We start from the raw sequence: 17,500 nt of genomic DNA, 5'->3' as shown, positions 1-17,500 counted from the left end.
GACTGCACCAAGAAAAACTGCAGTGTGTGTTGTGTGTCTTAAAGCTTACATGCTTAGTCAGCATCATGGAACACAATGTTCAAGTTCTGACACAAGGTGAGTTCGTACCAGCTCAGTGTGCGTACTGGGCCATTGTAAGGTGTGCAACGTCGACAACTACTTTATTCCTTTCTGCTCCACCTGATGCTCCAGCCTACATCACATGCAATGGTGAAGTAGTTATTTGATCCAGTGCTGAATTTGTATGTTTGCTTACTTTCAAAGAAATGAAGTCTCTAATTTTGATGGTAGTTTCATTTTAATGGAGAGAGACGATCGACCATGTCACTGAGTGTAACAAGAATCTGATCCCCAACAATCCTGCCAGAATTCTGATTGCCTGTGTTCCCATGTGGCCAGATTACAAACCTGATTTACTCAATCAAAGAAATTCCTCATCTGAGCTTGTTATCTGTAAGAAGCACAGCTGTCCACAGAATGAATTTCTTTTATTCCAGCCTCTCCACCACAATGGGAAAGACCAAAAAGCTGTGCAAGGTTTTAGGCCTACACACGAGTGGAATGGGCTCCAAGACCATCAGTGAGAAGCTGTTGGTGTGACTGTTCGGAAAGAGAAGAAATATAAACTGACTATCAAATGAATCTGAATTTAAGGACAGATTGAACCACAATCACCAAGAACACCATTGGTACCACACTACACCGTAAAACAGGAGTGCCAAACATACGAGATCATTTACAGACTCGATGTGCAGTTCAGTATTGACAGTGACATCACATGAAGTGTATATAAAGTGTGTCTGAATGGCAGAGATGCAGACATGTGTGCATGTGGCACAGAGCCATGGCTCAGTGTCTGAGTGAGCTTGAAGCCGTTTATGATTCTGAACCACAAACAAGCTCAAACTTTGGACTGTTTTACTGATGAAAACCTCCATTATGGCCGTTCATACTCCTCACAGTCATTAAACAATGAACAGTTAACCTGTTGAACCCCAATGCCTCCAATACCAGGGATGAGAGGGAGAACATCTGGTTTAACAGGATGTACTGCCAGACTTGTTACTTAAATATAGACATGTGGTGTCCACAGACACGTCAACAATCTCAGCTAAAAGCTCACAGAACTATTTCAACAACCACCAAAGAGCTAAAACAGCAAACGATTAGAGAGCAGCTAAACAGATTCTGCAAAAAGATGTAAACACAAAGCGCGGATCTCCCTCGGGGACGTACATGGACTTTGCTGAAAGGAGACATCTCACAGTTTCCGAGCTTCAGGTTTTGTAAGTCTGCGACCAAAATTCTTCACAAAGGTAAGACAAGCTGATTTTGTCTTCCCTTTGCTGTCTTGCTTCCACCATGATAAAATTGGACTTCCTGCACAGCTCTGTCTCGTGGTGTTCCTTGAGAGCAGTTTCCCATCATAAATCTGTATTTTCTGCCTTATTTGTTTCTTATTACACACTTATTACCACTCTCGTTTCTGACAGTGCTGTCAGACACTGTCTTGTTTTTCTCCCAAGAAAGCCAAATTTCTGCTATTCAATACTGAACAGCAGAACATGAACTGAACTTCAACCCATTGTGGCATTAATGGGTTTTCTTGGAACACCCACCAGGTCCCCTTGCTCAAGAAGACACATGTACGAGCCTGTCTGGAGTTAACCAGTGAACATCTAAAAGAACGCCAAGCTATAGTCAAACACAGTGGTGTTTTTCTGGGTACACTGAGGGGCCAATGGATGGGACCATGTACCGTCAGATCTTAGACTGTTCATTTATTTGAAAGATGACCTTACAAATTCAGCACACGATCAAAGAATTATTTCCCCCTGTATAAACCTGTTATTTTTAGGGTGGGTGCACAGCATCCTCACCTCCTTCTTTGGTGGTAAATGCCACAGTGTTGCTGGGTTGACTCTCAAAGCGATTGTTGGCCACAACCATGAACATCTTGTAGTTCGAGTAGGGCGCCAGGTCGCTGAGCATGCCAGATGGTTTGGCCGTAGTGCTATAGAAACCTTTGACCTTCTTCTCCTTACTGACCACCAGACCTGGAACCTGGCTAGACTCACGCCAGTAGTATAACTGGGAAGCAGAATGGGAAGAAAGGTGTTAATAGGCGAGACGTACAGCAGATGGGAGGACATTACACAAGAGAAATTATCCAAAATTGATCATGAAAGATAATTGGAAATTATGTAACGGAATAACAGGAGCGGGACCACGCCTCCAAACACGCTCCCTCCGGTTCTCATCTATATAGGTTCTCCCAGTTCTGCAAGCCGTCGTTCTCGTTTACGTGCCCCACCCTCCCTTCTTTAACTTCTTCACTTCTAATTAGTCCATGGGGATCTGCCAGGCTGCCATCGCCAGTCCCCTTCGAGGCCTTCCCCAATCGCAGTTCAATTCGTGACCATGCATCACCTTTACCTACTAAAACTCTGTCAAACCTAAAATGAGGATGTGAAATGATGCGTAATGTACCAACTCTGCAGTTTGTTCTCATTAGAAAAACCAAAGGCAGTCTTACTCTATACTCCTTGAACTCTCCCTGGACAGAGTTCAGGTCCACAGGGTTCCAGTGGATGATAACTTTGGTGCTGTCAACCTTTGATACCCGCAGGTCAGTGGGAGCATCAGTGGGCTCTGAACACATCCAAGTGGACACAATATGTGTGAACAGTCAGCAGTATTTTCAAAACAAATTGTCAGTTTGGTTTTCACTTTTCCTCAGCCTCCACATGGGTTGCTCTCATAAATGAAAAGCTGCTTCGTAGTCAGGATTTACTTACTGTCTTCTCCAGAGTATCCAATGACCAGGTTAGACTCTGGTCCTGCTCCAAACTCATTCCTGGCCTGGATTTTGAGCTCATAAGGCACATAGATTTCTGTATTGTGGACCACATGGTTAGTCCCCACTGTGGTCAGGTTATTCCACTCCTCTTCAGCGTCTTTTCGTCTCCACCACACAATGTAGTGCAGGTTTGGACCATTTCTTTCCAGATCAAGGAGAGGCTAGAAAAGTCAACAGAGAGATGCGCCTGAATTTACACATATTGGCAGGACAAACGATGAGTTATACTTATCAAATTACATGTTATAACTGTTTGGTGGTTATATACATTTACTTAGACATTGGAAGTTTTGCATCTAACCTTACTGTACAAGGGGATAAATTCTGATTGGACACTTCCAAGCTTATTCCACAACATGTCGTGTTTATTTGTGAACATGTTGATACATTTCATCATATTTCTGTGCATTATTTTTGATTTATTTATCATCTTGTTTTTGGTCAACAAAAAGGAACGCTGTTAGATGAAGCAACATTTTATGGGGAACGTTTTATCTTGATGCAAGGAAATGTGAGAAAGTTGTGCAGATTCACTCTGAAACTGTGAAACATCCATGCAAATGCATTAAATAAGGCAAAAAGACAGAGTCTGAACCAGTGTTGAGTTTGTTGGCTAATAATTTTTGTTAATAAAAAGAAGATGAAAATTATGATGAAATGTTTTGACACTTTTGTTGACCAATAAAAATCAGATGACAGGAGAGATTAGACCCAATCAGAATTAATCAGCTTGTGTAGCGAGCGGGACGACTTTTGATCTCCTTGGGCAGAAAAATTGATCTCACAAGCTGAGAGAAGATGTGAAGGAAATCACAACATTTTGTAAACTATACAGTACCCCGGCAAAAACATGACAAACTTTTAGTTAACTGAATTCACTTCAGATTAAGTCGACGACAATCTTATAATATTTAGTCACCTAAAACAAGTTAGATGCCTAATTATGACTTAAACTAAAAAGACTGAAGCTAAATCCAAATTTGCTGACAGAATTAAGACGGGTACTGTTCTACTCTCTCAGGCAAGCTTTCTTTAGCTCTTCAGGCTTCTTGACGGACACTGCAAAGCTCTTCTTTGGATGTTAGCGCCCTTTAGTTTGATTCTCTGATCCCATACAATTTCAATAATGTTGAGGTCCAGATTCTGGTAAGGCAAGGCAAGGCAAATTTATTTGTATAGCACAATTCAACAACAAGGTGATTCAAAGTGCTTTACAGAGACATTAGAAACAAAAACAAATAAAAAGCATGATTTAAAATTGATTAAAACAAGCAAACAAACAAACAAACTAAACACACACATTTCACACCTGTTCGCGTGATCTGAACCCTTATCGTAAGGGGAGATACCAGTCCTTCTGTGGACGAGCTACTTTCTATTTTAAATTCCCTGAATTTAAAATACTCTCTAGACCCAGTCTAGACCCAGTTGGGGAGCTACCCAGAGCTCTAAACCCACTTAACAAACAAACAAACAAACAAACAAACAAACAAACAAACAAACAAACAAAACAGTATATAAAATCAAACAGATAAAATCAGAACAGTAGATAAAATCAGTAGTTTAAATGTAAGTTTTGAAATTTAAGCTTAAAGTGTGGATTTGGTGCTTTATTCAAATGCAGCTGAGAACAGGTGAGTCTTCAACCTGGATTTAAATAAACTGAGTGTTTCAGCTGATCTGAGGCTTTCTGGGAGTTTGTTCCAGATATAAGGAGCATAAAAGCTGAATGCAGCTTCTCCGTGTCTGGTTCTGACTCTGGGAACTGATAAAAGACCGGATCCAGATGACCTGAGGGATCTGGAAGGTTCATACTGGGTCAGGAGGTCACTGATGTATTTTGGTCCTAAACCATTCAGAGCTTTATAGGCCAGCATCAGAACTTTAAAGTCTATCCTCTGACGGACAGGCAGCCAGTGTAAGGACCTCAGAGCTGGACTGATGTGGTCCACTTTTTTGGACTTAGTGAGGACTCGAGCAGCAGAGTTCTGAATGAGCTGTAGTTGTCTGACTGATTTTTTAGGTAGACCTGTAAAGATGCTGTTACAGTAATCAAGCCTACTAAAGATGAATGCATGGACTAGTTGGTAAGGCACATGCATGACTGAAGGTGTTCCACTGTGGATCTCTCTCTATCCAGGTCCACACATTGGCTGTAAATGGTTCTTATATAGTGCTTTTCTGCTCCGCCTGAGCATTCAAAGTTCCCTGTGTTTAGTATCACTGTTGTACTGAAAAGTTGAGCTCTTACACTGAGACCATTCTAATGAGGCTTATGCAAATCCTAGATTGATCAACATAAGGTCCATCTGTTTGGTCCTGTGTCAGCGCAACACTACATTTTTTCCAATCGTGTTTCTGTTGTAAATAGTGTTTTGGGCCTGCTGCTTTTACTCTTTTGTCCACTTTTGTGAAATAGACACACTGCACATCACGCCAAGATGTGCCACGTTTTCAGCTAATATCAACTTGTTGAAGCAAAAATACTGTTTTATGTCTGGCATACTGTTATCTTCGGCATTTTTCACTCTGCTAGTAACAAAATGCATAAAGATCCTATTTAACACTGCGGGGAACATGTGCCACCACACAAAACAGTCCTAGCTGCACCTTTGCACACAGGACTTTGTGCTTTCAGCTGACAGTGCTAACCACCAGCCTAAAACGTTTGTCATGGTCACCTGATTACACATCTGCATTCAGGTGACCCTCAGTTTCATTATACTGTTAACATGTTCTCAGTGCAGACTACACTGTCTCACTGATTCATTCCCCATACGAGACGTCATCTTACCTCCCAGGTGATCTCCATATTGTCCTTTCTGGACCCCCAACCCCGTAGGCCTTTGGGAATGGCATCTGGTGCTTGTTTCAACATAACAGAGCGCACTGACATTAACCAGAGTCAGCAAAGCTTCACACTTATTCAACTGCAACTGTAAACCTTTAGTGAACATACGTTTCCAAAACATTGTAGCTAATTTGAGTACATGTAAACTAATAAGACTGACCAATTGAAACATCAGAGGTCAGATGATTGCATGCGATGCTCCTTACCAGCTCCAGTGGTCTTGTACCGGGGCGAGGGGCGGCTGGGATCACTCTGACCTACTGAGTTGATGGCGATGACCCTGAACTGGTAGTTGACAAAGGGAGCGAGCTGCAGGATGACAGAGTTGAGGTCTCCAGGGTAAGATGACAAGTTCTGCCACCTACCCGGCTCCCAGCGGTCCTCTTCAAACTGGACCAAGAACTCTGAGGAGAGACAGAACTAATGAAAAAACCAAGACAGTAAAACCTGCTGCAGGTCTGTGAGTCCATGTGTTCTGGAAGCACGCCATGTCCCATCCATTTGTCCACTTCAGCTTGTTCAAAGATCCAGTATACATTTTACAACCTTTCAGTATCCACATGGATTATAATTTACCCAAATCCTTCAGTAATAGGATTTTGAGTTTAGCATCCATTCAGAATCAAGTCTCAACTGTGGTGACCTGAAACTAACTAGGCTACTTTTGCTTACACAGTCTCCCCAACAGGATCAGTTTCAAAAAAATAACACAATCCTGTCAGGATCCAGGTTGATGTGTGCCTACTTACCTGTGATGGGGCTCCTGTGCTCTTTTCCAGGGATCCAGGTGAGGCGAACGCTGCGTGCTGCTGGGTCTGACAAATCCAGATCCATGGGGGGGTCTGGACGGGCTGAAGAAAGACAAGACATGGCTTTGCTTGTGTCAGACACACAGAAACATGCATGCATTTGTAGACATGTTGAAGAACCTTTTTTCATCTAAAACAAATGACTCATTGGGAGCAGTGCAGAGAGTCTCCTCTCAGCATGGACACATAACACTGTCATCATAAAGGGTTCATACAAACAGTAAGACAAAGAGACACTAGTTTAAAAACAACAAGCACATAACAAATTAAAAACAGGACAGAGACAAACAGTAGATAACATAAAACTTCCAACTGAGCTGTGTGTTACCTGGAAGCAAGGCACTAGAGACTGAGGGGTTGAGAGTGGCCACCTCTGTGGGACAGGGTCAGGGAGCAGGAAGTGGGTACAAAGGTTAGAGTCTGCAGGTTAGTCTACAAGCCAATCAACAGCAAGGGATTAAGAATGCATTTAGCACACATAGTAATAAGGTAAGTTACACAGTTGTAGACAATCACATAATCACTGGTTTTACAAATAAAAATGCTCACACTGGTGACGACATGTGGATTAAAGAGTGCCTGCTATTATTTAAATACACACACGCACACGCACACACACACAGATAAAGGTAAACACTCGTTGAGGCTGAGGTAAAGTAGCAGACTGTCCTGTGGCACCATGGCTACACTCATGAACGCTGCCCCCTACAGGCCGAGCAGGAGAGGTGCCCTCAGCTCACAGCTACAGTCTGTGATAGTGTGGCATTTGAAAGCAGTTGGTGTTCTTTGCTCACGAACACTTGAAGCGTGTTGTTGAAAGATGACATGTTTGATGATGGACTAAATATAGACTCTGAATAATAAATGGGTGCAGTCTGTCTGTGTTGTGTTTTCAGGAACACGATGCTGTTCTCCAACCAGTCCCAAAGACTCAATCAGTCTGTGTAGGAGCATGCCACTGGAAGCACTGCTGTACTTCTTTCAGTGTCTCACACACTACTGCTGAACTACAAAATGCTGTATGACTCTCACATCACAGTGATTTGTTTCGTTTTTACACATTCACTGTAAATATCTGCTTCGTACGTACAATGACTGTTTTCAGCTAATACACAGCACCGTGCATAAAACTGAAGCCTTGAAATGTGCTGAAGCTCTTTGTCACATCCTGACACCATCAAAGTGCAGGCTGACTAGTTTCATTCAAGCATCAGAGCCATCACAATGATCTGAAGCAACATGAACATGAAAGTCTAAAGTAACAGAAGGTCTTTCACCAAATGCAGTTTAGGGATGGGTATCGAAAACCGGTTCTTGTTGAGAACCGGTTCCCACTGTTTCAATTCCTTGGAATCGTTTGCCACTTTTAAAAACGATTCCCTTATCGATTCCAGTCGCCCCGAATGACGTCATCACGTTGAGTAGCGTCTTTTACCCAGTAGGAAACACGGCGCCTGAGCGGCACAAACGCTCAAAAGTTTGGTTACACTTTATGAGAAAGGATGACAACAGGGCAACGTGCAATACTTGCAAAGTAGAGATTTCATCAAAGGGAGGAAACACTACGAACATGCAAAAGCATTTGCTCAAAAAACACGCGATTGCTTTCAACGAATGTCGTGTTTTTGATCCGCTCCGGACTAGCGAAGCTCAACCCAGCAGCAGCGGTAGCGTTTCCACGTCCTCTCCCGTTAATACTGCAGGTAACTAATCAATTAGCATTGCATATTATGTTGGCGCGATTTACCTTATTACAAAACCTGCTATTACTGTGCGTTGCATTTAGATAACCATGATGAGAGAGACAGAGTCTGGCTCAGATGCTGGCAGTTCTCGCTGCAGTCTACCGGTAGCGTCTCCTTTCAGGCCAGGATAGACGAATGTCACCCAGCAGTGACTCAGTTTGTGGTCAAAGGCTTGCACCCATTTGCCACAGCAGATGCCCCCGATTTCACTTTGGTAAGTGAATGTGTTTAATTGTAGGCAGGACATTACTGGATATTCTTGTGTAATTGCTACAGAATAATTTATGTTAAACTTTGTTATTGCTACAGGAGAATATTTATTTTATTATTTTACATATACATTTTTTTTCCTGGGGACCCTGTGACACCCCATTGAAGAGCCGTAGGCTGGATCTCTTAAGATCTCACTGTTGGGTTTGTAAGGCCATGTTACTCCTAAATTTCTATCTTGTTCAAAGAGAAGATATAAAACACAGTTCTAAGCTAATCGACTTTAGTGTTCTCCTTTTTAAAAAAAAAGAATCGATAAGAGAATCGATAAAGAATCGAATCGTTAAACAGAATCGAAAATGGAATCGGAATCGTTAAAATCTTATCAATACCCATCCCTAGTGCAGTTACATGTGCAGTATGTATGCACACGTCTTCAGCAGCTGAAACCAGTGCTTTACATGTTTTAGCCATCCATCCATCCATCCATTCGCTTCCGCTTGTCCTTTTCAGGGTCGCGGGGGGCGCTGGAGCCTATCCCAGCTGTCATAGGGCGAGAGGCGGGGTACACCCTGGACAGGTCGCCAGTCTGTCGCAGGGCCAACACACGTTTTAGCCATGTCTGCCTAAATCCACAGCGTGTTCACAGGGGGCCATTGATTGTTGGGTTTCCTCTGTATGTATCATTGTAGGTCTGCCTTACTACATAAAGGTGACTGTTGTTGGTAAGTGTAAATGTAAGAGAAAATGACATATTTTAAGAGTACACTCAGAGTAATGAACTAATGAAACAACACAATGTCCAGTCTGTATGTGAGTGTACCTAACACAGTGAGGCGAGCAGAGGCTGAGAGCTGGTCTATCTCAGATTTAGCAGTGCAGGTGTACGTCCCCTCGTCACCCTCGTTCACATTGGGGATGGACAGAGACTCATCATCCTTCTTCAACCTAGGAGACAGATACAGAAAAGACTGTCATACGTGTAGTAACAGCACTGGAGCTAGTCTTTATTCATATTCATACAAAAACCAAAGAAACTCATTCCTGGAAGAAGAGTGTTCAGATTTCTGTTCATATGAACTGCCTGTATGCTGACAGGCATCAGAGTAGCCAGCATACAAACCATTTGGGTCCATGAATTTACTTTTGTGGGTTTACGTTTAAAAACAGTCCCAGTACAATCCATTGAACATTGTTGGATTTTAAATCAGATAATCCAGATGTGACTGAAGACTTTCAGCTTCGATTCAAAGGGTTTGACAAAAGTGCTGCATCAGCAGTTTCGGATATAAAGGCTTTTTAAACAGTCTCATTTTCAGAGACTCAACACTAGTTGGAGTGTCAGGGAGCTTCATGGCCAGGCGAAGCTTCTTTATTCCAAGTGAAGTCAGGTGTTGGACTTTAATTGGGTAGCAAAGAAACGTGGATACAAGTGAAGAGAGCTACTATTAGGCTGGAAAAAAATCATGTCAGACAAACAGGAAGTAGTTTAGATCATGTGACATATTCTTTCAAACAAAAAAGGATGCTCTGGCCAGCTCAGCAATACCAAAAGACTGCAGAAGACAACTTAAGCCGATCATTTCAGCCTTTTCACAACATCTAGCCAAATCCTGAACAGAAGGAGACAGGCCTGAATCATCAGCCGAAAACTAGGCAAGGCAAGGCAAGTTTATTTGTATAGCACAATTCAACAACAAGGTGGTTCAAAGTGCTTTACAGAGACATTAGAAACAAAAACAAATAAAAAGCATGATTTAAAATTTATTAAAACAAGCAAACTAACTAACTAACTAATTAACAAACAAACAAACAAACAAAACAGATAAAATCAGTAGTTAAATGTAAGTTTTGAAATTTAAGCTTAAAGTGTGGATTTGGTGCTTTATTCAAATGCAGCTGAGAACAGGTGAGTCTTCAACCTGGATTTAAATAAACTGAGTGTTTCAGCTGATCTGAGGCTTTCTGGGAGTTTGTTCCAGATATAAGGAGCATAAAAGCTGAATGCAGCTTCTCCGTGTCTGGTTCTGACTCTGGGAACTGATAAAAGACCGGATCCAGATGACCTGAGGGATCTGGATGGTTCATACTGGGTCAGGAGGTCATTGATGTATTTTGGTCCTAAACCATTCAGAGCTTTATAGGCCAGCATCAGAACTTTAAAGTCTATCCTCTGACGGACAGGCAGCCAGTGTAAAGACCTCAGAGCTGGACTGATGTGGTCCACTTTTTTGGTCTTAGTGAGGACTCGAGCAGCAGAGTTCTGAATGAGCTGTAGTTGTCTGACTGATTTTTTAGGTAGACCTGTAAAGATGCTGTTACAGTAATCAAGCCTACTAAAGATGAATGCATGGACTAGTTTTTCCAGGTCCTGTTGAGACATCAGATCTTTTATCCTTGATATATTCTTGAGGTGATAGTAAGCTGATTTTGTTATTGTCTTAATGTGTTTTTCTAAGTTTAGGTCTGCATCCATCACTACACCCAAATTTCTCGCCTGGTTTGTGGTTTTTAGATGTATAGATTGAAGTTCTCTGGTGACCTGTAATCGTTTTTCTTTGGCTCCAAAGACTATTACCTCAGTTTTGTTTTTGTTTAGCTGGAGAAAATTGTGGCACAACCAGTCATTGATTTCCTCAATGCATTTACCAAGAGCCTGTACAGGGCCTCGGTCTCCTGGTGACATTGTGATATATATTTGTGTGTCATCTGCATAGCTGTGATAGTTTATTTTGTTGTTGTTTATAATCTGTGCCAGTGGGAGCATGGAGATGTTAAACAGAAGTGGTCCCAAGATGGAACCTTGGGGAACTCCACATGTGATGCTTGTCTGTTCAGATGTGAAGTTACCTATTGATACAAAGTATTTCCTGTTTTCTAAGTATGTCTTGAACCAGTTTAGTACAGTTCCTGAAAGACCTGCCCAGTTCTCCAGTCATTTGAGTAATATGTTGTGGTCAACTGTATCAAATGCTGCACTGAGATCCAGTAAAACTAGGACTGACATTTTTCCACTGTCTGTATTCAGACATATGTCATTAAACACTTTGGTCAGAGCAGTTTCAGTGCTGTGGTTCTGTCTAAAACCTGACTGGAAGGCATCGTAGCAATTATTCTGTTTTAAGAAGTAACTGAGCTGTTGAGAAACTGCTTTTTCAATGATCTTACTTAAAAACGGGAGATTTGAGATCGGCCTGTAGTTGTTCATTTGTGTCTTGTCAAGATTGCAACTGCTGTCTCCAGGTAGAAACAGCAGTGATACACCTGCTGCTGTCAGACCTGCAGGTATCAGGCTGTGATGTTCTCCTTTATAATGGACAGAAATATTTGGAGTGGCACAAATAATTTGTGGCATCTTCTTGAAGAACAGCTGATTGTTCTGTAAACAGTTTGAAATGGCTGTAAATAACTTTGTTTGCAAAACTTGTGCATATGATTTTAAAATTGACAATTTATATTTGCATTGAAAGTTATGAAATATGATTCATTAAACATGTTTGTGGTTGTTACGGTGAAAATATCACCTTTTCTACGGATTTTATGGTTTTTATCTGACTTTAGCTAAAGAATGTTAGCTACCGCTCACCGCTCGTCTGCAGCTTTATTTGAATGGAAAACTTCCACAACAGGCAAAAAAAAGCTTTTTGCTAAAAAAAAGATTCAGAGCAGAAGTTTTTTGCACTGCATTTTAAAATGAAAATATATTGCATTTATTTACAATTAAAGACACAGAGCAGGAGGTGTGTTACTGTTTTACATCCACAGACACACAAGAAAAGAAGCAGGCAACATGAGGTCAAGTTATGGCAATTTTATTTGTGTGTTTCAGTGCATGTATTTAGATTAGAGTTTTTAAAAACAAACAAACATCCCAAGAAGAAGGATGGGGAGAAAGAAAGGTGGAGAGAGGAGGAAGAAACTATTGATGTCCTCAAACTGGATGCTGCTGGGTCAGTTCTTCCTCAGCAGTCTGCTCCAGAATCCCCTCCTGTCCTCGGCTTGCTTTGCTTTTGCCTTCAGTTCTTTTAAGGTCTTGTTGAGCTGCTCCTCGGCATCTTTAAATGTTTCTTTCAGCTGCTGTTCGGCCAGTTTCCCTTTGTGTTTGAGGAGCTCTTTAGCTTCCTTTTTGTGCTTTCGTATTTCTTTAAGTGCGTCTTTGCAGTCTTTCTTGGTCACCGCAGAGCCGCTCATTTCTTTCTTGAATGCCTTCACCTCAATTTTCTCTTCTGCAAGTTCTTCTTGCACTTTCATCAGTTCCTTCTTCATGTTTTCAGCGTGACTCTTTGTATCTTCCATTTCTTTCTTTGCTTCCTGTGTTTTAATTTTCTCTTCCTCCAACACTTTTTGAGCTTCCAACAATTCTTTCTTCAAATTTTCAATCTCATTTTCTGCCTCGTGTTTACGTTTTTTCTCCTCTTCAAGTTGTTGCTTCACATGCAGTAATTCCTTCCTTAGTGTTTCAGCTTCAGCCGTTACATTTGCAGCTTCTTGTGTTGCCAACTGCATTTTCCTTTTGCCCTCTTCAAAAGCTTCCTGCACCTCCTGTAATTCCTGCATCACATTTCCTGCCTCCTTCTTTGCAGTTTGATATTTCTTTTTGGCTTCTTGAGCTGTGCTTTTCTCTTCCTCCAATGCTTTTTGAGCTTCCAACAGTTCTTTCTTCATCTTTTCATTCTGGTTTTCTGCCTGTTGTTTTCCCATCTTCTCTCCTTTAAGTTTGAGACCCACATGCAGTAATTCCTGCAATACTACTTCAGTTTCAAACTGTGAATTTTTAGCTTCTCCTCTTGATTTTTCTGCCTCTTCTTTTAATTTGACATTTTCAGCCTGTATCATTTGAAGTTCTTCTTGCAGGTTAATCAGCTGTACTGTATTGTGAGGTGAAGCACTCGCCGATCCTCTTCTCGTTCTCCCTCGATTCATTTTGGCCTTTTAAACAAAGGAGCCAACGTTTTGTAGAGGAGTGAAGTGAAGTTTTCGATGTTTCTTCGTCAGCTGTCGTTTGTCCTGCACAGAGATGCTGCTGTAGATGTGTCTCTAGCTGTGTCTGGATACAATGAAACATGCTGGAACTAAGTGCTTGTGTTGCACAGTTCTACTGAACATTCCATTTCATGCATGCTCCGCCCACATGGTCAGGAATGTCAGGTGCTGCATCACCAAATGCTGCTCCCGTTGCCTAGCAATAACAGCTGTTTACTTTTTGGGGTCTGGTTCATTATTTAATAAAGAAAACATGTCCAAGTATTGGGTGCTGAGGCTCAGCGCATATTCTAGCCTGCTGTGTGGGTGGGCAGCTAGAAATCACTGGTGGGCAACATGAGTGAGGAGAAAACTGGAGCAGCCAAGCAGGGAGCTGCAGGTTGCTGGTTTGAGTCTCTGTTCAGATGCTGGTGTCTCCTCTCTCTGAGATGTCTGCAAACAGTCCCAGATAAAACAATAAGGATAATAAACAAACACGTGACTAAAATAACAATTATGACTCTGATGTGTTTCATGTGTAGCAGGATGGCCTCTATACAGCAGTCGCTGCAAGCATCCACATCGCCACACTCACTTTTCTTTAAGCAGGCGTGCTGGGCTCCTCCTAAGGAAAGTTTGAAACTTCATTTCCTTCATGCTGGTGAACTTTTTACCAAATATTTTCATCAAAGCTTCTCCATCACTGACAGGGATTGTTTGGATCTTCACACTCATCTCCACCAACCCTAAAAAATGAGTCTCACTTTGCTCATATAATGCCAGGAGTGTCTCCATATTCCACAAAAGTCTGTGCAAACATGTAACAGTATCCCATATTCATAGAAATATTATTGATATTATAACAAAAGCTGTCACCAACACAATTGTCCCAAGTGCTTTTTTATTAGTTATTGCAAATGCTCGATTGCAGTTCTTGCTAGATGACAAAACCACTTATTAGGTTTAGAAGGAAATGACTTTTTCTACATGAGGTAAAGTTGGAGCTGTTTCCCCAAACTAAATGAAATCATCATTTAAAAAACTACAATCTGTATTTACTCTGAACATCTGTGTTAACATTTGGAAACATGTAAGTGTAACAAACATGTTAAAACATAAGAAATCAGGAAGGGGCATGTATAGGAATTTCTTTTACTTATGTATTAATCACATTATTTTATTGTATGATGCCTTGGTGCCACTGGATTTAAACATGTCTCACACTCATACAGTAAGACAAATGGTGGGGGTGGTGTAGTAAGGAAGTTGGGGGAAGCCGACAGCTCCACAGGAAGAGTCTTTTGTGTCTTCGAGGACTCTGGGAGGCAGCAAGGGAGTGTGAACCTTAAGGTGTGAAACAGCTGTGTACTGCCTTTTGTTCCTGGAGATATTTAACTGAGAGCCATGCTGGGCTCAGACTCTGCTGACCGTCTGTCCCGCGGTCATGCAGGGACTTCATCAAGCTTGGTTGTCTGTTCTTTGTGTGTTTGATTAATACAGTTTGTCAAAATGAAAACATGACTGTAGATTCAGACACGTGAGGCTGTGCTGATGAGACCAAACAAGGCAAATAAACAGTTTTAAAGGTGAACTGTGGGCAACGGTCAATTCTACCCTGGAGCCCAGAGGATTACACGTTATTTTTTAAAGTAACGCAATAGTTACTTAATTACTAGTAATTAATTACTTTTAGAATCTTGTAACTCAGTTACTAACTCAGTTACTTTTTTGAAGAAGTAACTAGTAACTATAATTAATTACTTTTTCAAAGTAACAACGCTGCTGATGACACCACCATTATCGGTCTGATCCAGAATGACGATGCGTCTGAGCGGAGGTGGATCAGCTGGTCCACTGGTACAGACTGTGGAGAAACTACCGGATGCTCCGCCCTCTTGCCATCCTCAACAACAGTCTGTATGTGAGGACCACTTCACATCACAAAAAGGTGGATCCTAAGGAATCTGAAGTGATCCACCATGTGCAGAACAAGGCCCAGATGAGGTTCTTCCTGTGGCAGCTGTGAAAGTTCCACAGGAGCTGCTGCCATCACCCGCTCTGTGTTGTGCACATGGATGAGTGTCTCAGCTACGTCACTCTGATAAACACTCTGAAGTAACCACTGATATATCATTAGCACACTGCACAATTATAGTTATTTTATTTATATAAGTTGCAAGAAAAATAACTACTCAAGTACAGTAACAAAGTATTTGTACTTCATTACCTCCCACCTCTGAGTATAGCCAGCTGCTCCTCAGGAGAAATGAGTGGCAGCTCAGTCAGCTTATTTTAAACCATTTCCCAAGTCCATGTACTTCTGTTAGTCTATAAACCATCATCATATATAACGTGTTGGCCTGCTTAGCAACAGTTGTGTTTCTCAGCCATGTCTTAAACTCGTCGCACCTTCTGCAGCTACACACTCAGCCTCGCTCCAGCTGACAGTGAAGGCTGTTTGGAACAAACCCGCTGACTCAGGGACCCGAACCTTTACCCTTCACTACAAATGCTTTATACATAGCTACTGGGGAAGAAACAGTGGGTAGGTTGGAGTGATATGGGTGGGGGCACTCCCCAACGTCCCAGTACAGCATTTGTAATTTAATGGACCCATCGAAACCACTAGAAAGAGACTCTGATCCTTTATTGACACACGCTGTAGAGATGAAGGGGTTAAAGGATTCACCTTCCCTTTGGCTCATTCAAACTGACTCAATTGTTGCCAAGGCAACACTTTTGGTTGTTTGAAGGCAATTGGTCTGCTCATTTTCTAAATGTGCCACTAATTAACCATGGATGTTGTGATGTTTACGGAACTTTTATTTTGAAAGGTCGAATGTAAGGCGGAAGGGGGTTATAAAAAAAGGAGACAACAGAAAACGGTAGATGAACAAGTTAGCGCTGCAGACTGTGTTGCCGCTGCAAGCCTGCGAATTAAAGAATGGTACTAAGAAATACTGAAGGTGTCATCATTAATGTTTGAGGCATGCAAACATTACAGATGTGTTCTGCTTTGGGTCTTGAAGAGTCATTGTCTGAACTATGAATCACCTGCATGTCACAAAACTGAGACTAGATTTTTAGTAACAGAGCCTCACTACAATTCACTGCTACAACTACACACCAATCACAGCACTGCAAACCACACCCAGGCCACTTTACCCTTGTTAAGGAATATATATATTTTCTTAGTGCTTATTTTCTGATTATTTTGTTTATGCATTTTAATAACAGGCCAGCTTTGACTCACACACCAGTTGCTCAGCCAGACTGGAGCTGTGCAGAGCTGCAGAGGCGGTATATTAAGAACAGGAAACAGATGCAGACAGAAGAAGTGAAACTAGGCAGAGGGTAGCGCACGTAATCACTCCACCAGCAACACACACATCAAGTAAGGCCAGAGGTAAAGAAGTTGTTTGGATTGAAACTGTGTGCGACGTGCGAGTGCCAAAATAACAGACTATGATGTACGCATCTGGCTTAATGCTCCAGACCTGCCGATGCTTAGCAGCGTGCACATCCCCTTTCCGGAAAGTAATGATTGAATAAATTGATTATAAATACTTTGACCACTCTGCGTCTTCTCTGTCCAGGAGAAGAATAAAAAGAACTGGGTTCGATACCCTTCACTACACTGTGAAACTTTGTTGTTAGATTCAGAGCAAATGAACAACTTTTCCCACAACCATGTTTAGTCAGGCTTGAAGCAGAGACAAAGAGGGTGACAGCACAGCACAGGTTGTTAAAAAAGAGCAAACGCAGGGGTCATTACCTCCATCCCAAGTAAAGAGGCTTGTCATCCTTCATCCAGGCCACACTGACAGGAAGGCTGGGGTCAGACGTCACCCTACACGTGAAGCGAGCCGTGGAGCCCCTGATGGCTGTCTGGTGCTCGGGGGCCTGAATGATGCGAGTCGGCTCTGGGTCACAGTTAAGATGAAGAGCAATGCACTACATGAACATTTTAGACGCATCCAATAACACAAGTGGTAGATAATACTGTGTGGAGCTGCATGGTCAGGTGCCACAGTCTCATCCAAAACAAGACCAATTTACTCTT

The 17,500-nt window shown here is 41.9% G+C and overlaps 1 protein-coding gene across 3 annotated transcripts in view; it reads right to left on the bottom strand.

The window, feature by feature from the left end:
• The window catches only part of nfasca (neurofascin homolog (chicken) a), a 165,910-nt gene that overhangs the window by 39,721 nt on the left and 108,689 nt on the right, over positions 1-17,500 (bottom strand). For all 3 annotated transcript variants that reach the window (XM_082534067.1, XM_082534068.1, XM_082534066.1), the window contains 9 exons: positions 17,213-17,360; positions 9,299-9,423; positions 6,849-6,893; positions 6,461-6,562; positions 5,918-6,115; positions 5,655-5,725; positions 2,799-3,021; positions 2,537-2,652; positions 1,881-2,091 (listed from right to left, as the gene is read on the bottom strand). In XM_082534067.1, the coding sequence (XP_082390193.1) occupies positions 1,881-2,091; positions 2,537-2,652; positions 2,799-3,021; positions 5,655-5,725; positions 5,918-6,115; positions 6,461-6,562; positions 6,849-6,893; positions 9,299-9,423; positions 17,213-17,360 (1,239 nt within the window). The remainder of the gene's footprint in view (positions 1-1,880; positions 2,092-2,536; positions 2,653-2,798; positions 3,022-5,654; positions 5,726-5,917; positions 6,116-6,460; positions 6,563-6,848; positions 6,894-9,298; positions 9,424-17,212; positions 17,361-17,500) is intronic.

This window comes from Aulonocara stuartgranti, assembly GCF_965226115.1.
Source record: "Aulonocara stuartgranti genome assembly, chromosome: 5".
In the NCBI taxonomy this organism is placed as follows: Eukaryota; Metazoa; Chordata; class Actinopteri; order Cichliformes; family Cichlidae; genus Aulonocara; species Aulonocara stuartgranti.
The sequence above is the reverse complement of the archived record's forward strand: the minus strand, read 5'-3'. Positions and strand labels throughout refer to the sequence as shown.